The following is a 25,229-nucleotide window of genomic DNA, read 5'->3' as shown; positions in this document are numbered from 1 at the left end:
TTAAACACTACTGCAAGAAGAAGCGGTTTCTGGGGTCCCGCCGCGGTTTCCGATATACTCCGGGCTCTGCGTGCCGCACCACTTCTGTCTTCCAGAAAGAAAAGGCTCCCTCGGTGTTCTTGGCGAAAGCACCTGTGACGCCTGGCCACACATCCGTCCGCCCAGGCCTCGGTCGCTCCGTCCCGCAGGGCGCCCCTCCATCCCCGAGGCATTTCCCGGGGCAGTTCTGTCCGTCCCGTCCGGCGGTTTCGTTTGCTCTCCCCCTTCCTCCTGCCTCACCCGGGGCTACAATACTTATTTTGATGTCACATTAAACAAACGCGCCCCGCCTTTGTTCCGCGGGGTGCGCACGGAGGCGGCGTTTCACGGGAGCGAAGCCCGCACGCTGGCCATAAGCGCCGCGCGCAGTAGGCTCTGGACTGCGCCACGCCACGGACCCCGCGTCCCGGGAAAGGGGTGCTGGCTCACCCTCACCTCACGCCTGTCTCCCCGTCTCGGTGACCCGGGTTGGGGCTGGTGGGCAGGCCCGTCACCCCAGCGCCCCTCCAGCTCGCCCGGACCCCTTTTAGCTGGGGCTCCTCCCCGACGTGCCGCCCCGCGGCCCGGGGCGCAGCGCTGGTGCGCGCGGGAGGGCTGGCACCCGAGCTGCGGGTGCTGCAGCGGCCCCTGCAGCGTTTCACCTCCGCGCACCGGGGCCACATCAGACAGTTGGCAATGGAGGGGTCCGCCCGGCTCGGAGGCATCCCGTAAGTGACCGCGCTGGCCTTGCAGACGGCGGGGACGGCTTCCTCGGTGCTGCGTTTCCTCCGGACGGGCGCAGGCCGCGTCTCAGGGGCGTGCTGGGTGGCGCGGCCCCCGTGGACTCTCAGGCTGCTTCCCGGAGCATCTTCAGCCCGGAGTCTGTCTCCAGGAGTCGCTGGAGGCCCCAGACGCTGCGGATCTCGCTGCGCGCCGGCCTCTCCGTAACCTCGCGGGGGATCGGCTCCCTCGGCCCGCGCGTGGGCGACGTGTCCGCAGCCGAGGAGCGGCGGGCGAGCCCGGGTCCTCGTGGCGTCCCGAGGCGCTGGCGGTTCGGCGAGAAGGCGAGGCCGCGGGGCGGGCACTCCGGCCGGGCTCCTGGGGCGGCGAGATTCGGTACCGGCCCCCTGGGAGCGCGGCCCAGGCGGGGGCCCGGAGAGCGGCGAGCCGGCGGAGCGCGCCCCGCTCGAGCCACGAGCGCAGAGAGGCAGAGAGGCCGCCGGGTGGGGCCTCTTCCTCGGTGCCTTTGGGGTGCTGGCCGCCGCCTCGCTCTCTCCCGGGCGCAGGCTTTCGGAGGGAGAGACCTGATCGGTAATTCTTTATGCACGTTTGCAGCGTCAGCCCCAATGGGGAGCCAGGAGCGAGGCTGGAGCCGCCGCCCCGCCACCCGTCACCCACCACCCATCACCCACCACCCATCACCCACCACCCGTCACCCACCACCCATCACCCACCATCCATCAGCCACCACCCATCACCCACCATCCATCAGCCACCACCCATCAGCCACCACCCATCAGCCACCATCCATCAGCCACCATCCATCACCTGTCTGGAAGCCCGACCAGGCCCCCGCCTCGGCTGGAGCTCCCTCTGCTGGCCGCTCGGGCCTGAGGGCGAAAGCAGCCTGAGCGCCCCCCCCCCCCCCGCCCCGCCCCGGGAGAGGGACAGGCGCGGCGGGCAGGCCGGCTGCCCCGAGATGTGGGGCTCCTCTGGGAGCGCGTGCCGCAGGAAAGACGTCTTGTAAAGCCTTTAGGCAGTAGTTTCATTTTACATAAGACAACTCATTTAGTGATACCATAGATTCTAAATTGCTCTATTAACCATTGGGGAAATGTGATGTTCTTAGCAGGTGGATTTTAGGAAAGGTTTTTGCTTGCTTTTCGGTTTTATGTATTGTATGCGTTATTTTCAAATATATCACTTGGAATGTCACAAAATAAACTTAACCTATGGCCAATTTGTTCCAGATAACCCCTGCAGAAATATGTTTTTTTCTAGCAAAAGTTAAAAATAATAAAACTTAAAACTTCAGAGACCAAGTTAAAAAGGGGATAATTTGGATGCCAGGTAGAGCGTAAGACTTAGATTTGGTTACATTAAGTTTAGCATAGTCCACTGAAAGGTCCATTGGGAAAAGACGACGACTTTAGGGACAGAAACCAAGGGGTTGGGTGATGTCCAGGAGGTGGTGGACCAAGGGTCAGCAGCTGCAGTGTGGGGCGGGGTGAACTCAGGATTTGGATTCTGAGCCCTTAACCTGTGGGATCTGATGCTATATCCAGGTAGTGTTGCAACTGAGTTGGAGGACACCCAGCTGGTGTCTGAGAATTGGGTGTTGGTGTGAGAACACCCCTGCACACACACGTTAGAATTGGGATCATAATCTTAACAGTATAGAGCAGGGGTGAGCAAACACTGTCCTATGGCTCAAGTCCAGACTGCTGCCTGTTTTGTAAATAAAGTTTTATTGGAATAAAGCCACACCCATTTTATTTACATATTTCCTTTGGTCCTTATTGCACTATAACAGAATTGAGTAGTTGTGACAGACTATATGATCCACAAAGTAAAAAATGTTTACCATCTGGTCCTTTAAAGAAAAAGTTTGCTGCCCGGCTGGGCGCGGTTCAGCGGTTGAGCATCAACCTAGGATCCAGGAGATCACGGTTGGATCTCCAGTCGGGGGTGTGCAGGAGGCAACCGATCAATGATGACTCTCTCATCATTGATATTTCTGTCTCTCTCTTTCCTTCTCCCTTCCTCTCTCTGAAATCAATAAAGATGTATTAAAAAAAAAAAAAAAAGAAAAAAGTTTGCTGACTCCTCCCATACCATATATATATATAGAGAGAGAGACAGAGACAGAGACAGAAACAGAGAGAAGTGAGAAGTAAATATAAAAAGTGGTCACACCAACTCAGGATAAATTACCATTCTAATTCTAGGAAATTTCTCATTACTATAAACTTTGCCAGGGTCATGGTTTTGTAGTCTGTATCATTACTTTTTTACTGTTTTGATACATGTTGAAAATCAGTAAGGTAATACCAGAAAGACTCTAGAATTGTGCTTTCAAATGGAAAGGAGATAGTGACACACAGTGGACAACAGCAGGAAGCTCTGAGACATTACCTCAAGGCAGTGAAATATTTGGATAACAAGTGTTTGAAAAGATTATTCTTGTAGACTGTAGGGCAAATGTGGCATTTTGAATATACCCAGCTACTTTTATGCAACCCCCCCCCCAAATAAAACCCTATTAAAAGGATTTTTTTAAAGCTATAAACTCAAGAGAATGAGAAAAAAAATAGCTCTACAAATTTGAACTCTCAAAAGCAGAAATATGAATGGTAAATAATTAAACAGACACAGAAAAGGTAGATTTTAAGCAATGTTGGGCAAAGATAGTAAGCAACCTGTTACACCCTAGAGAATCTCCAAAGACTCTGGAATTGGAATTAGTGGTTCCAGACATCTCTGGGAACAGGGGCTTAAATAAGGAGATTGGTCAACAGTCTGTTCTGGAAGTGGTCAGGTATTCAAATCTGTTCCACCCTCCTCAATCTCAGCAGAAGACTGGGAATTCATCCTCTGGAGGAGATAAAACAGAAGATCTCTAGACTGAGGCACAGTAGGCACACTTGAGGGTGGGTACCACACTGAAAACAGTGGGATGACCTGAATGTGGGCATATGAGATGCTGGGATCACCCAACCATCTTTCCCTCCTTAGCGCCCAGAATAGTAGCATAGGGTGTCCAACTGTCTCAATTTTCCTGGGACTGAAGGTGTTCCCAGGATGGGGACTCGGTTTTAAAACTGACAAAATCCTCAGCAAACCACCCTAGTCTCAAACACTGGCAGGCAGACCCCTTGGGGCAGGAGACCAGGAGCATCTCTTCTGGGGAATCTGACCGGTCCATGATCTGAATGTATGGGGGTCCTACAACAGAATGGTCCAGCCAGATTAACCTTGTGATGAGCAAACAAGCTCTATCTGGGTATGTGGAGATTTCAATCATATTTTTAGATCCGTCCTCTCAAAAATAAGCAGATAACTGAGGATTATTATTAGGTAATTCAAAGAAGGTCTCTCTCACACAAAAGACAGAAACCAAAACATTTAAACAGAAATAAACCAATTTGAGAGGTAAGCATATGATTCAAGTTGGAATGATCAGAATCTTTAGTTTGGATTTCAAAAAGTGGATATGGGAGAAAGAATCCTCTCTTCCTCTCTAGCCATGATACTGTTAGAACATGAGCCTGGAGCTCCTGGAAGCCAGGTTCCCCTTTGTAAAGGGAAGACCACAATTGGCCACATAGAGATGCCTTCATGGGAAATGGACTCAATGGAGTCTTGATGACTTTTTATGCCAAAATCCATGATCTCTAAGGCTATCTTGGCTTTTTCCAATGCTTGTTTGTTTGAGTTGCTAAGTCCCAACACTTTTGAAAAAAGGCATAAGTTTTAATAGCTTTTCTGTCACTGGCAACCAACTTGCCCTGGCATGCCTCATGAATGGCATTGCCTCTTCACGTGTCTGCTTTTTTATCCATAATCTATGTACAGAAAATTTCCAAGTCAGCTGTTTACCCTTGCTTAAAATGTGGATCACACAGCTCAAGAAGGTAAAAATAGACCAGATTTCATTTAACAATGTGTGCTTTCGGCAGGCCAAGAACACACTAACTTTTCATGATCTCTCACAATGGGGTCCTCCCCAAAATAAAATCTAGAAGAATATGTCTGAAAGACAAATATCTGGGTCACAAAGCAAAGACAAAGGAAAGTCCCATCCTTAACCAACAGTGGTAGCCTTCCCCACAGTAGGGAAGGGCAGAGGCTGTGTGATAGGATTGTGTTCAGCAGCAAGTAACAGAACACTCAATAACAGTTGCTTAATTAAACAGCGGTGTCGGAGGTCATTGATGTCAGATGTTTCTATGATTCTCTTGGCCTTCTCATTATGGTGGTAATATAGTTGCTGCAGTCCCAGCCATCATGTCCACATTCAAGGCAGAAAAAAGGGAGTAAGGTCAAAGGATATATTTGCCTCTTTATAGCAAAAAAACAAAAGCTTTCCCAGAATCCTCTACCTGAGATTAGTTTTTTCCTTATGCCTCATTGGCCAGAACTGGGTCCAAATGTTATAACCAGCTGAAAGGGAGGCTGAGAAGGTAGGGAACAGGATTGTCATCAATGAGTTGGGAACACATGGTCCATTACCTAGGGCCAGACATATTGCCCCAAACCCCCATAAAAAATTAAGATTCACCCTGGCCCATGTTGCTCAGTGGTTAGAGCATTGGCCTACACACCGAAGGGTCTCAGGTTCAATTCCCGGTCAAGGGCACGTACCTGGGTTGCAAGTTCATCCCTGCCCTGATAGAGCCACATGTGGGAAGCAACCAATCGATATATCTCTCTCAAGTGGATCTCTCTCTCTCTGTCCCTCTCTGTCTCTCTCTCCCCCTCCCTCCTTCCCTTCCATTCTCTCTGAAAAATAGCCTTGGGTGAAGATTAACAAAGAAAAATTAAGGTCCTACTGATGAGGAAGAATAGGCAAAAAGTGTGGGAAAGTATATCTGCCACAAGAACCAAAGTAAACAGGTTAAAATGTTAGAAACACAGTCCAAACTAGAATTCTCACACGCTGTTGGGGGGGCTCCAAAAAGCTACAGTCACTTTGAAAACCACTTTGGCAGTGTTTTACGTGCAAAACGGAGTCTGCAGATGTGATTAAGGATCTTGAGATGGGGAAATGATCTTGCATTATCCTGATGGGCCCAATGTAATCATGAAGGTCCTTTCAAAAGGGGAGCAGAAGGATTGGAGTTAGAAAAAGAAGTGACAAAGGAGGCAGAGGTTGGAGGGATGCACTTTGAAGACGAAGGTGCCGTGAGCCAAGGAATGTGGGTGGCGCCCAGGAAGGATGCAGCACTGCCAGCACTTTGATTTTAGGCTTCGGACCTCAGAACAGTAAGATAATAGATTTTGTTGTTTTCAGCCACTAGTTTTGTGGTGATTTGTTACTATCACAATAGGGAACTAGCTCACCTCTCTAGTATTCCTGTCTTTGGGCATCTGGTCCAGTTCTTATTTCTCTCTGCACATCTTTGTAAGGATGTCTAAATTTTCCCTTCCTCTTTCATCTTCATTAATAACACTTTCGTTGATCTAAAAGTCACATGCCACACAACTCTCTCATTTAAAGTGTTTAGTTTAATGGTTTTTGCTCTCCCCATAGAGTCATGCAGCCATCACCACAATCAATCCTAGTACATTTCCGTCACCTCAGATAGGAACCCTGCTCCCCTAGCTGTCATCCCTATTCTGCCCACTCTAGCCCTGGGCAACTACCCATCTACTTTCTGTCTCTACAGATAGGCCTATTCTGGACATTTCACATAAAAGGAATCATACGGTATGTGGTCTTTTGTTACTGGCTTATTTTTCTTAGCATAATCTTTTCAAGGCTCACCCATGGGGTAGCATGTATCAGTATTTCATTTTTTAAATTAATGAGTAATATTCCATTAATTATACACACACACACACACAGCACTTCTTGCTATAAAAAATGCTGCCTATAAACATCCATATACAAGATTTTGAGTGGAAGAATTAAGACTTTCAGTTAGTCATTAACAGCATTTATTAACTGCCTAATGTGTACATATCATGGAAGTAGGAGTAGGGGTTGGGGGGAGATGTAAAAGGCCAGACACCCATAAGAACTATATATACAAAATGTAGCTCCTGTCCTCTGACTAGTTGGGGAAGGCAGAATAAGCTTTTAAGAAATGGTCAAACAGCTAATGGTAACCATCTGAATTATTTTCTTAGGATAATTTTCTTTTCATGTCTAAGAACAAAGTACCCAATTTATGTTCCCCAAACTGAGCGTAAAAGCGGGCTGGAGTCTTTAGAGTGTGTCAGTTAATGATGAAGAGACAGAACCCCTTTAAAAAGATAGCCTTGACCTGTACAAATATCCAACAGGGTCATGATGTCCTAGAGTAGGGTGTTTGTCCTCAGAGATGTACTTTCCTCTCTTGGCAGCTTTCCTCGTGGATAGGACTTGGTACCAGGTTCAAAGAGTGTTGTCAGAAACCAGGCAACAGGCTGCCGGTGCTGACCTCAGCTTTCCCGCTGACCTAGGTAGGAGAGGTCTGTCCTTGCCTTCCGGCTCTTCTTTCAGGGCCCAAATTATGTTTGTGAAGTCGAACAGGATTTGGTCAAGAGCAGTCGCAGGCCCCTGAATTCATAGCCAGCTTCATTAGCATCATTTGGTGAGTGTCTGCAAGTGCTTGGGATTTAGCAACAAATCTTTCCTATGCCATCTATGGCTTTAGTGCAGGAAATAAATTTGGGTTCTGTCTTCTGCATGCACAGATCGGAGGTGCTGGCTCATTGGCTCTGAAGGAATTATTTTTTGTCATCCAGGGATACAGTATGAGCCAGGCTCCCTGTAGCTATGAGGCATGAATAACATTGTAGTTTCTCAAGCTGTCAGGGATAAATTGGGTTTCCTCATTCATTCATTTTCCAGCCCAGGTGGTGCTATTTATAACTGGTGTGCCCGAAGTTGAGGCATTCAGATAATATGATAATATCCTACACTGACACAATACCTTCTATTATTGTCCACATTTGTTCCTTGAAATAGTTCTGGACAGTAGGAGGGGGCAGAAATGTTGAATATATATATATATATTTTAAATCTTCACCAGAGGATATTTTTCTATTGCTTTTCAGAGAGTGGAAGGGAGAAAGAGAGAAAAACATCGATGTGAGAGAGACACATCGATTGGTTGCCTCCCACACGCACCCCAACCGGAGTCAGTTCGGGGATTGAACCTGCAACCCAGGCACGTGCCATTGGTCAGAATCAAACCCGGGACCCTTCAGTCTGCAGGCCGATGCTCTAACCACTGTGCCAAACCAGCTAGGGCTGAATAAATATCTGTTGAATGAACAACTGATTGGTTCTGATTATTAAATTCTTTCTCAACCAGTGAGTCCAGGGAATATTGCAGACAGTTGCCCAGAACAAGTGTCCTTTGGCTTCTTTGTCTCTTGTCCACTCAATGTTTCTTTCTTCTGTTGCTTTTGCAGTGAAAGAAAACTCCTTTCTTGGCGTGGGAAAGGCAAACAGCCATGCAAACCTGGAAGACAGCCAAGTCTGTATGGCACTAGAGGAGGTGATCGGTTAGCTATTAGCAGGCAAGGTAATTCAGCTACTCGTTGAGCTCTGGGCACCTCCCTTTGGAGCCCTTTCCTGACTTTTCCAGCGCAAAGTGGTCAGGCAGAGTGAGACCTTGGGGAGTCACAATGTGCATTTGCCCTCCCTCCCTTCCCCCACTGTATCCATGTGGCAGAGGGTCCGTGGGTTACAATAAACAGCAGGTGTTCTGGGGTGACCCGCGACGGACAACCACCAGAGTTTGTGTTTGAATTTTGGAGCCTTTATGAGCTGGCCAGCGGCTATAGTTACAGCGTCACCCATGTGAGAGCTGAACTGCAGCCCCGACCCTCAGTTCTTCCCTTACTTTATGCTCAGTAACCACAAAGGCACTGCAGTAAAGGGGTTTCCAATAATTTGTCAGGCTGTCAGCTTTTGGTACAGGAAAGAATGCGGGACCTTTAGCAACACGAAAGGAACGATTTAAACACAATGTCTTACAATGAGTAATGGGGTTATGCTTGGCCGAGTGTGACTGGTTTATTCTTTCTATGGGAACTCAGGGGGGGCGGCAATTATTGGGCTAGCTTGTCAGGCCTTGTCCTGTACAGTAGGGATCTTGTTCTACCTTTACTGTTAGTTCCTTAGGTATATTCTTCTGGCCATGGTGGCCAGAACACAGGTAGCTTGATTGAGGTGGCGTCACAGACCCACAGGCAGTCTGCAGGCTGAGGGCTGAGTAAAGCTGGAAGGGGGCAGTCTCAGGAATTGAAGATGGGGATGGGGGGAGACTTAAACTGCTTCTTACATTTCCCTGAAACTTCAAGTGTATTTTCTCACTATTTAAGGCTTATTCCCCGTTGGTGGCCTCTCAAGGCATTGGGTCCTTACATTTTATAATTAAAAGCAAAGGTACAGGATTGTGAAAATGTTAAGATGTTTTGAGAAAGGTCGGATAGTGTAAAGATGTGTGTAGGGTAAGCTAGTGTCTGTAATGGGAAACGAGGCAGAAAAGAGTTTGGGGTGAAGTCCCAGGGATAAGTGTGAGCAGTTAAGGTAAAGTATTTTCCAGCTTATCTCAGAAAGTTGGTATCATTGTGTAAAATCACAATTTTCGCCTCTTTTTAAAGACTTAGTATCTCACAAGCATTTGTCCTATGGTTATTAAAAGAATTTTGTACATGGAGGCAGGAAGCAGGCCCTCATCAAACACTAAATTTGCCAATGCCTTGATCTTGGACTTCCCAGCTTCCAGAACCTGAGAGGTAAATTTCTCTTACTTACAAACCACCCAGTCTATGTTACTCCTTTATAGTTGCCCGAACAGATTAAGACACCAGTCTGTGTACCCCAGCCAAACACTGTGGAAAGAAACATGGCCCCATTCCCGCGCCTGTCAACAAAGGCCAAGTGGGTGGCCTAATCTTCCGTCTTTATTCAAGGTGCCCAATTCAGCCAATGTTTCTTACGTTAACATTACAAAATGTAATAATGTCATTTCAGAGAGGCCGAAGTCCTAGTGTTCTACTCCCAAGGTGATAGCATTGCCCTGAGAAACAAGGCAACGGGCTGCAGAAGTTCTTAGAGGTGGTAGAGAATGGCTGAACCCAGCACTGGTCAGCATGAGAGCACTGGCCACCCAGGGAAAAAGAAAGGAGTCAGCCTTCAAAAGGCGAGCGAGGGTGACAGGGTGAGGAAGGAGGAACACCCAAACCAAGTTGTCTTCTTTCTGGTTTTGCTGAGGACTCTTGTTTTGTCATAAGACTTGCTCCTGGAAGATACATCTGGCAGAAGCGGATGCAGCCTTCAGCTGTCTCCCCTCCCTCTCCTCTAGGAATTTCCTGGATCCACAATCATGCCCCTCTCAGGGCTGCTCACACCTAGTGATAACTCATGCAGGTGTATAGAGGCCTGATCTTGCCCAGTTCGGGGCAATTCTGAAGGGCATTGGCCAAAACTGTCCTTGGGAGTGCATTGCAGCTGGGCCTCTCCCTCTTTGCCAATCTTGCTCTCTTCCCTTCCCTTCAACAGGAGTTGGCCCTGGGGGACTCTTGCACAGGTATTCAGAGTCTCCTTCCTAGGGGATCAAATCTGCAACAGGGCTTGATTACGCTGAAGAGAAATTACATTTGGAAACCATTTCTTCTAAAGGAGAGGTCAGAGCTCTTGACATTCCTGTAAGGGTACAATGCAGATGAAACTGATGCCCGAGGAATGAATGGGCCAGACTTCCCAGACACAAGTGGGAGTGAGGCTCTTGGGGGTGCTGCTGAAAAAGGCATTTTCAGAAGCCCCCATGGGAGGATGAGATGTAGAAAAAGGTTTTATTTGCATGGAGTTACATTTCTAGGGTTCCAAAGTTCCCTGCCCCTAAGCCAGTCCTGGAAAAGGTGCAGCTGTGGCTGCAGCAGTGCCAGAAACAAGGCCAGTGTCCAGAGCTTCTGTGCTAAGTTGCAGCCGGGTGTCGTTCAGCATTTAGACCAAATTAGAGTCCATCAGTCCATGTGTGGAGCATCCCCTGCCACAGGAGTCCCAAAAGGAAGAGAAGGAACACTTCCTTTGTTTGAAAGTTTATATATTTAGATTTCCTGTGCTTGCAGTGGCCACGCCCATCCTGACCAATTACCTGTTGCCAGGTGTGATTGACAGGCAGGCAGGTAGGCACCTTCCCATGTCACTCAGACCTTACTGGGCACGCGTCTAAACTGCCTTTGTCTAGTCCCTTCCCCCATCAATCAGTGGGAAAGAGACTTGGAAAGTGTTAAATGCAGCTTTTTCACAGTACTACATTAATGGCGCCCTAGCTGGTTTGGCTCAGTGGTTACAGCTTCAGCCTGTGGACTGAAGGGTCCTGGGTTCAATTCCGAACAGGGCATGTACCTTGATTGCAGGCTCCATCCCTGACCCCAGTCAGGGCACGTGTGGGAGGCAACTAATCCATGTGTCTCTGTCACATGGACGTTTCTCTCTCTCCGCCTTTCCCTTCCCTTCTACTCTCTCTAAAAATCAGTAGAAAAAAATATCCTCACTCCTTGGGTGAGGATTACGAAAATAAAACAAACAAAAAAACCCCCCTTAAATCTTGCACCTAATTCAAAGCTCCTTCCCCCCTCCCAGGTCTGGCATAATCTGTGGCTCCTCAACCTGCAGCTGGGACAGAGTCAAGCTCTGTTTTCTTCTTCTTTCCACTCCTCTTCCTCTTCACTCCCTTGCTCCTGATTTCTGCCAGGGTGGGAAGAAGTTTGGATAAAATCTCTTAGGTGGTGTTATTTATGGGTCTCTCCTGACCATCCACACACTCTGGAGCTCTGGCTCTCTGTGGAATTTTCAGTAGCTCCCCTCACCCTGTCCTAAGGAACTCGTATCTGCACAGTATCCTGAAGTGAGTTAAATGCTCTTTGGCTGACCGCTAGGAACTCCCTCCTCCCCATCCTGCTCCTGAGGGGTCTTCCATGGTCTTTTTTTGAAATTTTTGTTGTTGTTGTTGATTTGAGAGGGAGATTTGTTGTTCCACTTATCTTTGCACCCATTGGTTGATTCTTATATGTGCCCTGACCAGGGACTCAACCTGCAACTTGGTGTATTGGAACGATGCTCTAACCAACTGAGCTACCCTGTCAGAGTCTTCCACGGTCTTTTATGCTAGAGTTCCTTCCCCAGCAGAAGATCCTCTTAGAGGGAAGCTCAGCTTTCTTTCCTGGCATTCATTTCACCCATGGAAATATTATACATCTTGTACACCAATGAAAGCTGCTCCAGCGGCCTTGGTTCTCCAGGCAGGAAACAGACATCAGTTTCTAGCTTAGGTCTGCCATCCAAACTCAAGTTTTTTTGCACATTCTTTGACCAGATCTGCTCTAAGATGCTGAGCTGGGCCCATGAATTTCTGCAGTTCTGCAGGGATTTAACACCAATCATTTTGCAAGGAGCCTCTTTCATCAACTTGTCTGGGAGTGGAAGGAAAGGAGATCATTAAGCTGAGAACTCATGACTCAGAAAAATTCCCTGACTCAATGAGTTCTAGTCTTTTGCTTATTTGAGCTGCGGGATGTGAGGGTGAGAATCCTGAAACAAGTTTGGCCAACTCTTATCAGTCTTAAGAGAGGTGGCTTCGAGACTGCCCTCCTTAGAATGTGCAGGTACTTACGGGCTGTTGCCCTTAGCGTTGGGGCTGTAGCCAAGGTTTTGAGACAAATGGTTACTTACAACAGTAAAAACTCAAAACATCATCCTGCCATGCAAAGCAGAAATGTATCTTTAATTATAATAACTACCATTTATTGAATGTTTACAAGGTACTAAGAACTTTACATATTAATGCATTAACTGCTCACAACACTATTATGAATTAGGGATTTTCATCACCATCCCAGTAAGAAAACCCGAGACCCACAGGTCACACAGCTAGTGGCAGAGTTGGAATTTGAATCCAGGTCTGTCTGACTCCAAAATCCATCTGCATATAAAGATAAATGGTATAGATAAGAGTCTAGTGCAATAATTTGTCACCAATGATCTATGGAATTGGAGTGGAGGTGTAGTTATTAGGAGGGATCGAAATATCATCAAACATTGCACGTAGATTCAATAAACAAATGTATATGCCGTTTCTCTTATAAATCAATTCCGTTCAATTCAACAAATAATAAGTTCTCTCTTTGTGCCAAGCAGTGTTCTAGGTGTTGGGGGGACATCAGTATACGAAAGAAACGAAAATCCCTGTCCTTATGGAAATAATTCATTAACGTCATACCAAAATTACATTTTTGTCATCATTCACTTTTACCAATCGAGTGAAACTAAAAACATAACTATTATCGTGTGAAGGCTTTGGGAAAACTTCTGCTATTTAAAATAAATTTTCATACTGGGCCTATTTGGAAACCACGGACAGGATTTAAAGGACCGCAAGGACACGAACTTTTAGACGAGGGCGGGATTTTGTGTGCAGTCAACCTGGGGTTGAGGCTCTCTGGGTCACAGAGGACACACTGGGCAATCTGCTTGGGTAATCCCACTCGGGCAGCACGCAGCTCGGTGTAAGTTATGCCCGTTAATGTGAATCGGGATTATAATTTCATTGATGATAATGAATCTCAGGGACACAGCTGGAGGCAGGGAGGCGATTCCTCTATCTCTCGTTTCCCCTGGACGCTGGGACTCTCTCCGGTTCCTCCTGAAGCCCCTACAGAGTGACGGATGGGTCTGTGCACAGCGGCAGCGGTCACATTTGACCTGTAACTTCAGTCCTCCAGGGTCCCCGGGGGACAGGCACTCGTGCACGTGGCGCTAGTCAAGGGCTGCGTTGCAATCATAGCTTGTTTTACCAAAACATCCATATTCCAGGGAATTAAGAGTCAGTACGGTAGCTTTTGGTCTTTCTCGGCCTTACCCTCCCGGGACACTAGCTTGAGCTCAGAGGCCTGCTGCCATCGGTAATGCTCCCAGATCCTCGCAAGGGGGTGAGGCGTGTCACCGTCTCCATCTGCCAGGCGAGGCGCGTGAGGTGCAGACTGGCCAAGGGCCGCGGGAAGTTCCGCCCGGCTCTTCGCAGCCCGCCCCGCGGTGCCCGCACTCCTTTCGCCACCTCACCTCCCGAGTCGGACTTCTTCCCTTCCCGCATCCTCTGCTTCAACCACAAACAAGTCGTGGCCTCCAAAAAAAAAGACTACATTTCCCACAACGCCACGCGCCGACCAGCCTCGCGCAAGGCTTTTCCTAACCTGCCGTTGTAATTAATGTTGAATCAAACCCACATTTCCGGCGGAGAGCCGAGTTATTGTTCACGTCTCCGTTAAGACATCTATGTTTTTCCCCCTTTTCCATCTGCCATCCCCCGTGTTCGGTGGAGAGGCCATTGCGAAGGGAAATTCATTCAGGCGACTGCGCTGGCCACCTGCTTCCGCCTCAGGCCTCGGCCCCTGGCAGGTCCCCGGGGGCCTGGGAGTGTCATTGGTGGATGACCGCAGCCCTTGCCGCTGCTGCCGCCGCCGCGACCATGGCCTCCGGGAGCAGTGGGCTCACCGCCGCCCGCCTCCTGTCGCGTTCCTTCCTCTGTGAGTCCCGCGGGGAATCTCCTCCAGGCCCCGGGAGCTCCTGGGCCCGCGGGTCCCAGCGTCCTCGTGCAGGCCGCGCTGGGCCCTGCGGGGCGGGACCTCGGCGAGGGCCCCGGAGCCCCGGGAGCCCGGCCCCACGTCGGGGACCCTCAGGGGTGCAGGGAGCTTTGCGGGATATGTGGGGCCGAGGCACGGGCCCTCGGGGGTGCAGCGAACTTCGCTGGATATGTGGGGCCGAGGCATGGACCCTCGGGGGTGCAGGGAGCTTTGCTGGATATGTGGGGCCGAGGCATGGACCCTCCGGGGTGCAGGGAGCTTTGCGGGATATGTGGGGCCGAGGCATGGGCCCTCGGGGGTGCAGGAAACTTTGCTGGATGTGTGGGGCGCAGGCATGACTTAGGATGCTGGTGGGTGGGCACGAAGGGTGGCTGAGCCAGGGGTGGGGTCTGGGAGCCCCGCAGTCCTGGGGGCCTGCTCCTGCCCCGCCCGCAGTTGAGTGGCGGGATGGGGCCGGCGTGCTGACGGCCAGTTAAATGAGAGGTGAGGTGGGAGGGCGGTCTTCTGGATTTAGAGGCAGGGGAAGTCTGTCCTAGGAAAGTGGGGGGTAAGGCCGTCCCTTGCACTGAAGGGTCCTACATTTCCAAGTGTCCTTCATGTCGGTGGTAGGCTCAGCAACGCGAAGTGGGCTCCGCACCCAGAGCCAGCAGAGCCCAGAAGACTTCTAGAAGCGTAGGGTTGGCTGGGGCCTTGACCACCTCGTTTGCAGTGTCTGCACCAGGTGGTGTGACCCCTCGGTTCCTGGAAACTTAATCCCTGAGGCTCCTAGCCTTTGAGTAGCGCTGACTGTTGAAAATTCTTGTCGTGTTCAAAGTCTCTGTGTTTTTAGGGACTTTGTGAAGGAAGAGACTTTGGAATCAGCCGTATCAGAGTTTGAAGTCTGGCCGGGCCCTTCCAGCCTGTGTAGTAACCCTGGGCACTTCTCAATCTATTTCTCAATTTCTGTTTTAAATCCCATGAAAATAATACCGTATTTTAAAGAAGCTGAGGCATCATGTGTGAGATGCACCATTGTTTTGTCTACCCTTAACAGTGGAAAATGATGGCTAATTAAAATTATGACACACCACTGGCTGTCAGATGCATCCGGATTGAAGACATGCTAAAAAGTGAAACAATGTGCTTCCTGGAGATGATGACATACAGGGTGATCTGGGTTCATTGCACCGAATAAATGAAACAGTTTATATAAAGCACCTGGGCTGAAATAGACACTAAAACAAGTTGTTTTTCTCTGTTTCCTTTCTGCTTTGCTTCTAATGCTGAATATTAGACGAGATGAGACAGTTCATTTCTTGAGAAGATTACATTTTAAAAGTGTGTAGCCGATGGGATGTGTGCTCAATAGCTACACTCAGATACCAGATCACTTGAGGACAAAGGTCTGGCATGATGTTGGCAAGTAGGAAAAGGTTGGGTTTCTTTGGGAAAGATTTCTGGAGATTCTTATTGTGTCATTTGAAGAACAGTTGAAGGTGCTGTAGGCAGAAGGAAAAAAGGAACTGGTTATATCCATGTCTTTCTCTCCTGGGGTCTTTGCTCCTCTGAGTTTCTGAAAAATCCTAGCCTGCTGTTTTAGTTGGAGGAGAGTCTAGAGTACAAAGAAAGAATGTCTAAAAGATCAGGACCCTCAATCCACCCTTAGCAACATGTAGCAGTCTTCCTCTCACAGAACTGAAAGTTTTTTCCCCCTAGACTCTCAGGACCAAGAGGCCTTAAGAGATCATCTAGTTTAGCTTTCTGTTGCTGGAGTGGTCTTCAGTTATCTAGTCATGTGATCAACCTGCTCACTAAGGGTCTGAGAAGTCTGAGATCTAAACCAAATTATCTCCTATACTAGAGGGGTTACAGACTACAGTTTTTAATGTATAAAAACGGCTAAATTCCCCGTATCTTCTCTTTCTTATGCCACATTTCTAAGCCCATTTTTGCTCCAAGTAGAAAAACAGCACCCACAACAATAGCACCTTTGCAACCTTTTTCTTTTAAAGGTGATCACCAATTAGGCTCTGAGGTTAGTCCGAAAACTAGAAATGCTAGTTAATTTTGTTCCCGCTATTCTCTTACGTTTTAATTGATGGTGCATTTTGTGCTGAAGGTCCTGAATGTTGCAGTGTTGATTTGAGTTAGGAAAAAAAATCCCAAACACTTGATGCCTTCTGGAGTTCTGTTTGGGCTAGCCTGGAATGTTTAGAGATTCCTGAGTGAAAAACAACAACAGTTTTGTAGGTTTGGGAAAAAGGGAGATACTGCAGTTGAAGTGGGAGAGAAACTAAAATGAAAAATAAGGAAGACTTTCTAGAAGGATTGTTTTTCTAAGCACTTTCGAAATTGAGTAAAGTTTTTCAAGAAGTATAAAGCAATTGAGGTCATTTTAAACGCTGCCCAGGAGTTCCCCTAAGTTGGGTCTTTTAGAAGAAACGGAGAAGAGCTAGTATTTTTGAACCTCAGAATTACGCCGTTTTAGTGCCAGAAAGTGAACCTTACAGTTCGATACCTTTGTTTGGCAAATGAGGAGATAAACCCAGTATGTTTCCTAGCCAATATCAGAGTGGGTACTAGAATGCAAGTTGTCTGACTCTGCAGTGTCCTTTCCACTAATACATGTTGTGCGATACTGTAAGCTTCCTTTTAGAGAGAGAAAGGGGGAGGGAGGGAGAGAGAAACATTGATGGTTGCCTCCCAAAAGCACCCTGACTGGGGATCTGGGAATCAAACCTGCAACCTGGCTGCCTATGGGCCCTGATGGGGAATTCATCGAACCTGCAACCTTTTACTGCATGGGACAGTGCTCCAACCAGCTGAGCCACGCCAGCCGCACTGGCCAGGGCTAAGCCTCCTTTCATGGAGCTTTGATTTTTATTGTTTGTTTTTGGTTTTTATTTTTGGCAGTCTGGTTTGTTGAGAAGGTGACTGACTCCTGCTCAGAGGTGCCACCTGCCTTTTCCATGTGTTTGCCAAGTTGTGTGGGCCTGTTTTAGAATCGGGAAAACATTTAGAGGTGTAGTTGGGAAAAGGAGACCCTTAACAGTGATGCTTCTGATACTAGTATCTGTTGTCATTGCATCTAAGAACCAAGTCTTTATTTCAAAACAACAAGATGGCTTTGATGTAAATGCACCAAAGTAGCCATGAAAAAATGATTTGATTTTTCTCACGTCAAACTCATTCCTTCATAGAAACATAATGGGCATGTGCAAAATAATTTCTCTAATAGAGGGAGCAATTTCATGTCACCAAAGGACAGGCATTTTGTTGCAATAGACCCACTTTTTTTTTTTTAAACATTTTAGCATTTCTAAAATTGGGATGTATCTTATCATTGATGGTATCTTAAAATCAATTGGCAGCATTTTTCTTTCTGGTTCTTAATAGTACTTCTTGAAATTCCATGGTGTTTTAGATTTGATGAGATAAGGCACTTATAGCTAAGCTTGATTTGTAAGTAAATATTGAAAGCCCGACTGGCTTGGCTTGGCTTGGCAGTTGAGCATTGACCCATGATCCAGGAGATCGCAGTTCAATTCCTGATCAGGGCACATGCCTGGGTTGCAGGCTGGATCCCCGGTGGGAGACGTGCAGGAGGCAGCCGATCAATGACTTTCATCATTGATGTTTCTGTCTCTCCCTTCCTCTCTCTGAAATCAATAAAGATATATTTAAAATATCTATATATATATACATACATATATAATTTTGCATTTGAATAGTGGATTGTTTGGGTTTTGGGAGTAAGTGGCAACTATAGGTAGAGAGCACCATAGCTGTATTGTAACATATATGATACATATGCATCATATTATTAAGTGTACGTTTGTTAAATTCATGAGTACATGAGTAACAAGGACACGATTTGAGAGGTAAGTTGGAGGAGGAGTATTTTCATGAACAGAGTCTCAGATATTGGTTAGGAACATGGTACTGTGGTTTGAGGCACAGCTAGGCAGGGGCACCTTGGCCCCAGCTTCGTTAGTCCTGCAGCCTCCTGTAATGATGTGGTTGCTCCCTATGTGGAAGACTCAGCACGTGGCTACCCATCTGTCTCAGATTTCTCAGCCCCTTTCCTTCAGAGCCTTTGCTACATTTTGCACTTTTGTAGTTTTGTGTTTCTTTGTTTGATGTTTAGCTTTTGTACAGATGTTTCATGTGGGTAGGGCCTGAGTCCATTTTGTTCTGCCCTGAATCCCTAGTACCTGGCACATAGCCTGGCGCAGTGAACACCTCAGAGCGGTGTGGTCTTCTTATTCTGCATCAGTAAGAATAATGATAATAAATAGCTAATAGTGAAATAGCATTTGCTCTACTTCAGGGCATTATTTTCCATGCTCTATATATTATGAATTTATTTAATTCCCAAATTTTACATGAGCTACATAGTATTATCACAATTTTTGCAGTGTGGCTGCACCTTTAAAAATGTTGAATATGTTAAAAATTTACATGAATGTGTGTGCATATACACATTATATATAGACATGGATTAGTACATTGACACATAAACATACATAGGAACATAAGATGTGCATGAAGACTTACATAAAACATTCTGGTTGGATTTATTTTAAAATGTGAATTACATGTGCTCTCTTTTTAGATGATTTACCTTTTTGTCCACATAGGATGTGAACCCAGTTTTGGGAATATACCAGGCATTTTGCTACCCAATTTATAGGCATGATCTCCTGTCAACATCACAGCATCCTTGAGGGCAGCTGTTACTCCACTTACAGATGGGAAGACTGAGGCTAAGGGAGATCAAAAGACCTGCCCAGGCCATATGGCTGGTGAGCAGCTGAGCATACACTCAGGCTCAGGTCTGTGTGAGTCCCGGGACTGTGTTCTCAGCTGCTCCTGGGACTCAGTCCCAAGTCTAGGCTGGCCAATTGGTAAGAACCTGAAGAGAAGGCCACTCCACTACATTCCTGGAGGTGGCCCAAGGTGTGGCAGCAACAGCCTTCGTCACTGGGAAATTCTTCCTGGTGGCTGGCCTCAGGCCTTCGTGCTGCCCTAATGTGTAGTTTAAAATGCTCTTTTCTTAATGTTAGTAGAGCCAGGTATCTCCTCATGTTTGCCATGTTGCTACGGTTAATTTCTTGTCTGTTAACATGTTATGAAAACACTTCCTGTTCTCGCTGCCTTAACTCTGCCTGGGGTATGTTTTGCTTTAACCTCTTTCTTTCTCCAGTAGTGAAATGGTCCATTTATATTACATTGCTGGTTCTGGATTTCATTTGTTTAAAAAAAAAAAAAAAAAGGTTAGCATGGAATTTGTACTAGATTGATGCAGTGTTGAGGACAGCTAGTAGCATTTAGGGCTGGACTTCTGCGTAATCTTTATATGGACTTTAGGGAGACCTACAATCATTGCATGTACAAGTGTGAGATGGACATTTTTCAAATAACACAAAGAGTTGGAACTGAAGGGTCCTGAGTTTGATTCCGGCCAGGGGCACGTTCGGGAGGTAACCAATCGATGTGTCTCTCTCACATCGATGTTTCTATCTCTCTGTCTCTTTCCCTTCCACTCTCTCTGAAAAGCAACGGAAAAAATATCCTCAGGTGAGGATTAAAATATACGTCTATAAAAAACCCCCATTATAATCACAAGTCATGAATGACATGTGCGGAGTTAAGGATTCCTCCCTGTACAATGTTTTATTTAAACATGAACTTATTATGAATTAATGCAAGTGAAATTCTTAGCAAATAGAGTACATTGACTCTCTAGTTGAAAGGTGGGAGATATTTGCAAGGTGGTTTGGCCACTAATGTATGGCCTGTGTTCTAGATTTAGCTATAGGAAATAGCATACTCTAGTTATTTGATGGTTTTACCACAGAGCTCAGGTTTCTATTTAAAACCAAAATATGATTTGGCCTCTTTAAGTAGGACAGACAATTGAATTCTACTGTAAACCACTTTGCACTCTTCCACAGAAGTAGAATAGGCTATTTTTCATAACTTAAGACACTGATTGATAATTTGGGTGGAGAAGAAATCAAGTAGGGAAAAAAATGCAAAGAGCCAGCCTGACAGATGTAATGTTTACAGCAGCTGGTAGTTTGCCGTCTTCACCGGCCCAGATGAAGGAGAGTGGTGGGCCTGTGGGAGGGAAGGCGAGGAGGTGCAGAGGCGGCAGGCCTCCAGCCCGTGGTTCTGGGCCTTGGATTGTAGAAACTGGGGAAGAAGGACATAAGTGACTTAAAATTGGGGGCGTTTTACGTGGAATGTAAGCATGTTTTGCATTGTTTTCATCTGAATATGAACATGGGAAAAGAGCAAGAATTTCCTTGATCCCATAACGTTAACAGTGGTAAGACTTATCGCTGATTTAATAACAGTATTACCTTAAATATATCCACCAGTTGTTAACACGCGTCCTGCTGGTGAGGAGTGGCAGAAACAGGGTTGGTCCGAGGTGGAGTATGTGTCGCCTGAAGCTGTGAGGGGGCAGAAGTTCATGTGAGGAGAATTATGATGACAGCTGCCTTTAGGCCCTCCTCACAGCCCTGGCAGCCGGGAGAGAGTGCTTGGAGTAAGGGGCAAGGACAGGTGCATCCTCCAGTGTGGCGTGGGCTTCTGGGATTAGGAGCATTATGGTGATTAGAGAATATCACGGTGGCTTGCTCTGGCGCCTCAGGGCTTTTCTCTGGGGCTGAGGCTGTTTTGATTGACATCATTTCTCCTCCAGGTGACCTACACGTTCTAGAGCAGTATTCCAGAAAAGGAGGCGGTCACGGTCCGATTCCTTGTCTGTGACCTCTTGCGACTGGTTTATCCCTACCATGCAGGTGCAGGCATCAGTCTGGACGATAAGGCCAAGCTTGGTTGCATGGGCCAGGACTAGGGCAGAGGTGAAGAGAGTTTTTAGTTCCTGAGGGATTACAGCCATAGCCAGGAACACAAACCACTTTTTTTTAGGAGGTGGGAGGTCAAGTATCAGATTTTAGGGATGAACTCTTGTAGTCCTCATGACGAATCCATTTCTTAATCCTGCCCTCTCTATCCCTGCCTCTCCCCCCTCCCTCCCCATCACAGATTTACTTGTTCTGTAGTCAATGTATCTCATTTAAAAAATGACATTTATAGTTGCTGTGATCACAAGATACCTTCTGCATTAGAGGATTTTTTTTTTGTCACTAAGTTCAATTGATGGTCCAGAAGTTTGGAAAAATTATAATGTGTCGTATTTGCTTTGCTTTTCAGTGCAACAGAATGGAATTCGGCATTGTTCCTATACAGCTTCCCGGAAACATCTCTATGTTGATAAAAATACAAAGGTTATTTGCCAGGGTTTCACTGGTAAGCAGGTAGGTGTTTCAAGATTTTTTTAAATGGATGTATGCTAGAGATGCAAAACATTTTTCATGATTTTCTATTTTTTTATTATATCAAAAGTTATAATACATGATTGTTGCAGAAAAGTAACAGTCCAGCAGTGGAGTTGTATCTTAGGAGGAAGTTAGTTACTACACTCAGCCTGTAAAATGAAAGTTGTGTTTAAACTACCTTGAAAATTCCTCATAAGGATTATATTATGTTGGAAACCCACATATTCTCCTTCAGCAAGTGTAACACTGCTGGTTTTCTCGCGGCATTGGAACAGATCACCATTTCCTTAACTAAGCACTAGGCAAAGTGGATGGCTTGTGTTTAGGCCTTGTACACAGTTAAACATGGATCTGTCTTCAGAGAAGCTCATGGGATCTGAGATAGGCTGTTTGGAACACACTGACTTTTCCTATCTTATACTCTTTCTGTGCAGTGTCCTGGAGGAGATTAACAAGAAGAATTGCCGGAAGCATTTTAATTCTCATTCATTTATCTTATTCTGTCTCCCTATCCCCTGCCTACATTGTATAATTTGCATAAGTTTAAATAAATCTGTGACCTGGTTCTATAATAAAATGCAGCATAAGAATCTCCTTTCCCAGCCTGGCCAGGCGTGGCTCAGCAGTTGAGCACTTACCTAGGATCCAGGAGATCGAGGTTCGATTCCCGGTCAGGGCACTTCCCCAGGTTGCGGGCGCCATCCCCTATTGGGGGCATGCAGGAGGCAGCCGATCAATGATGATTCTCTCATCATTGATGTTTCTGTCTATCTCTCTCTCCTGCTCCCTTCCTCTGTCTGAAATCAAGGATATATTTAAAAAAAAAAAGAAGAAGCTCCTTTCCCTCTTTCCTACCATTCTTTCCTGGAATTCCTTTTGTTAACAAGTTGACATGTATCCTTCCAGATTTTATTCTACAATATATACAATATTGTATATATACAATATATACATACATATACACAACATATACGTATATAAAAACACATACAGTGTATAATATAGATCATACAAATATATGTCTTTAAAATAGATTTTCAAAAGTAAATTTGGGTGTCAAAAGTTTCTCTGTATTAAAAATTTCAACAGCTACTGCTAAATTGCTTTTTAAAACATTTGTACAAATATATAGTTCCACCATAGTAGATGTACAGATTTTTTTTTTAATGAGGGTATACTACCAAATCGGTTAGATGATCATGTCCTTTTTTTTTAAAAATATGACTTTATTGATTTCAGAGAGAGGAAGGAAGAGGGAGAGAGAGATAGAAACATCAATGATGAGAGAGAGCCATTGATTGGCTGTTTCCTGCACGGCCCCTATTGGGGATTGAGCCTGCAATCCGGGCATGTGCCCTGACAGGGAATTGAACCAGAATCTCCTGGATAATAGGTTGATGCTCAGCCACTGAGTCACGCTGTCCGGGCAGATAGTCGTGTCTTAAATGAAAGAAATGTCAAGATAAAAGCAGTTAATGATGGTTTTAAAAGTTATTGATTTTTCTGTAATTAAAAGAATTGTCATGCTCATTCAGCAGCATTTTGGTAATCTAGAGCAGGAGTTGGCAAGTTTATTCTGTAAAGGGTCAGATTGTTAACATGTTAGGATTGGTGGGCCATGCCAGCTCTGTTACTGCTACTCAATGGCATTGTAACAGCAAAAGTCACCATAGGCATTATGTCAGTGAGTGGGCATGTTGCCTGTCAGTAAAACATCATTTACAGAATTAAATGGCAGGCCAAATCCCTCACGCCATAGTTTCCCAACCCCTCATCTAGCGGATGATACCTAATATAACTTGTTTTCTATAATTTCTATAACTTTTGTTTTTAAAGTACTTAGAAATTGTTTTAAAATTATATAGTTCTTTTTTTAAAAAAATGAATTTGGTTAGAAGGTTTTTCATGTAAATTGTCCCTTTGCTTTTTGACTTGTTTCTGAAATAACTAGGCACAAAAATATGAATTAGCAGACTTCCTTTTTTTCTATTCCTCTACTATTTAAAAAAAAAAAGCCACTACTAAGAAAAAGAAACACTGACAAAGCCTTGAAATTTTCTTTATAGGTAAAATTGATTTATTTATTCTGATAGCCATACATTTTGTGAGTATCACTTCCACATATCTACATTATAAACAGAGTTGATGCACATCTAATATTTGAACTGCATTTTAACATCCTCCGCCAATGAAAATCATATGCAGTACCTTTGGATTATTTATTAATTTTGTTAGCATATAACCAAATAATCCCAATTCCCCACATATGTTTATGATGTATAATTTTGTTTTTCTGTTTGCTAAACTTTATATGATCTTATGACATGTTAGCCTCTTACCTATTTTCTTCAGAACCATTATCCATGGTGTAAGCACTATTTGGAACTGTCTCTAATTAGGTGATAGTTTACCTAAACATTGAAATCCAAGGTTGGTTACAGTGTCTTTCAGTGACCTACAATTACATTGCTTCTCATTTAGTTAGATTTCTTGGTTAAGATTCTAATATTTTAGGTAACAGTGAGGTCTGAAATTTAGAGGTTATCTGCATAGGAAATCTGAATTTTTGTCTCATTAGCTCTTTTTTATTTCACAGTGGATTCCAACAGTGCAGATTTTCAGTGATAGAATTTCTTATACTGTCTTAGATGCTGCTAAAATTATTCCAGTGCTTAACTGTGTACTGGCTAGCAATAATGGGAAAACTAAGGAAAGTAAGCTTATTAACAGGAAATGTTATTCCTGTTTAGCACTACATTAGGACTAAAAAATTAGGTCATTTGGAGTTATCCAGCAGTGTAGACTAGGACAGTGCTTCTCAAACTATCTGGAATTAGAGTCCAGTTTGGGTGTTTGTTTTTACCTGCCAGTCTAATGCAGATCAATATCTTTGCACAATACAAGAAAAATCGCTGCAGTATCATATTTCTGTAAAAATTTGGAAATGATCTCACTTTTTAAATTTTATTAGATTTTTTTATTAGATTTCCCCTCCCTCCCTCCCTCCCTCCCTCCCTCCCTCCCTCCCTCCCTCCCTCCCTCCCTCCCTCCCTCCCTCCCTCCTCTCTTCCTCCCTCTCTTCCTCCCCCTCCCTTGTCTTTTTCTTGTGTGTGTGTGTGTGTGTCACTGTCACTGCAGACCAGCAAGAGTCTACTTTGAATAGCACTACTTTAAAGAGAGAGCTATGGTACTTTCCAGAATTCTATCACTGACTGTAGACAAATCAGTTCACCTGCTAGGGGCGTTTCCTAGTTTGAAAAATTGAGAAGTTGAATTAGGAAACTTCTGAGTCCCTCTTAAGGCCCTAATTTTTATGCTTTTAATAGAATCTGAGTAGTTGAGTTAGCATTTTTGGGCCCTTGTGGAATGACCACATAGATCCATACAATTTTCGACAAGTACTTGTTGAGAGCCTACTGTATGTAATGTGTTGATTTAGGTGCCATCTCATAGTGAGCAAAGAGAAATCACGGCCTTCATGGGATGTGCATTTTAGTTGCAGGGGAGAAAAACACATCCACAAAATCAGTAAGTTTTGTGATACATTAGAAAGTATAAATGCTATGGAAAAAATAA

The 25,229-nt window shown here is 45.4% G+C and overlaps 2 protein-coding genes across 2 annotated transcripts in view; one reads left to right on the top strand and one right to left on the bottom strand.

Annotated features, from left to right (window-relative positions):
* Positions 1-470: 470 nt before the first annotated feature.
* Positions 471-2,149, bottom strand: LOC107529185 (uncharacterized). Its single transcript, XM_087823754.1, is given in 3 exon segments — positions 471-981; positions 983-1,305; positions 2,117-2,149. Coding segments are annotated over 3 exon segments (867 nt in total).
* A 12,019-nt stretch (positions 2,150-14,168) lies between these two features.
* Positions 14,169-25,229, top strand: part of SUCLG1 (succinate-CoA ligase GDP/ADP-forming subunit alpha) — a 32,102-nt gene continuing 21,041 nt past the window's right edge. The window contains exons 1-2 of the mRNA XM_016202530.2: positions 14,169-14,265; positions 21,529-21,632. Of these exons, the coding sequence (XP_016058016.1) occupies positions 14,169-14,265; positions 21,529-21,632 (201 nt within the window). The remainder of the gene's footprint in view (positions 14,266-21,528; positions 21,633-25,229) is intronic.

Source organism: Miniopterus natalensis, chromosome 13 (genome assembly GCF_054644295.1).
Source record: "Miniopterus natalensis isolate mMinNat1 chromosome 13, mMinNat1.hap1, whole genome shotgun sequence".
NCBI lineage: Eukaryota > Metazoa > Chordata > Mammalia > Chiroptera > Miniopteridae > Miniopterus > Miniopterus natalensis.
The sequence above is the reverse complement of the archived record's forward strand: the minus strand, read 5'-3'. Positions and strand labels throughout refer to the sequence as shown.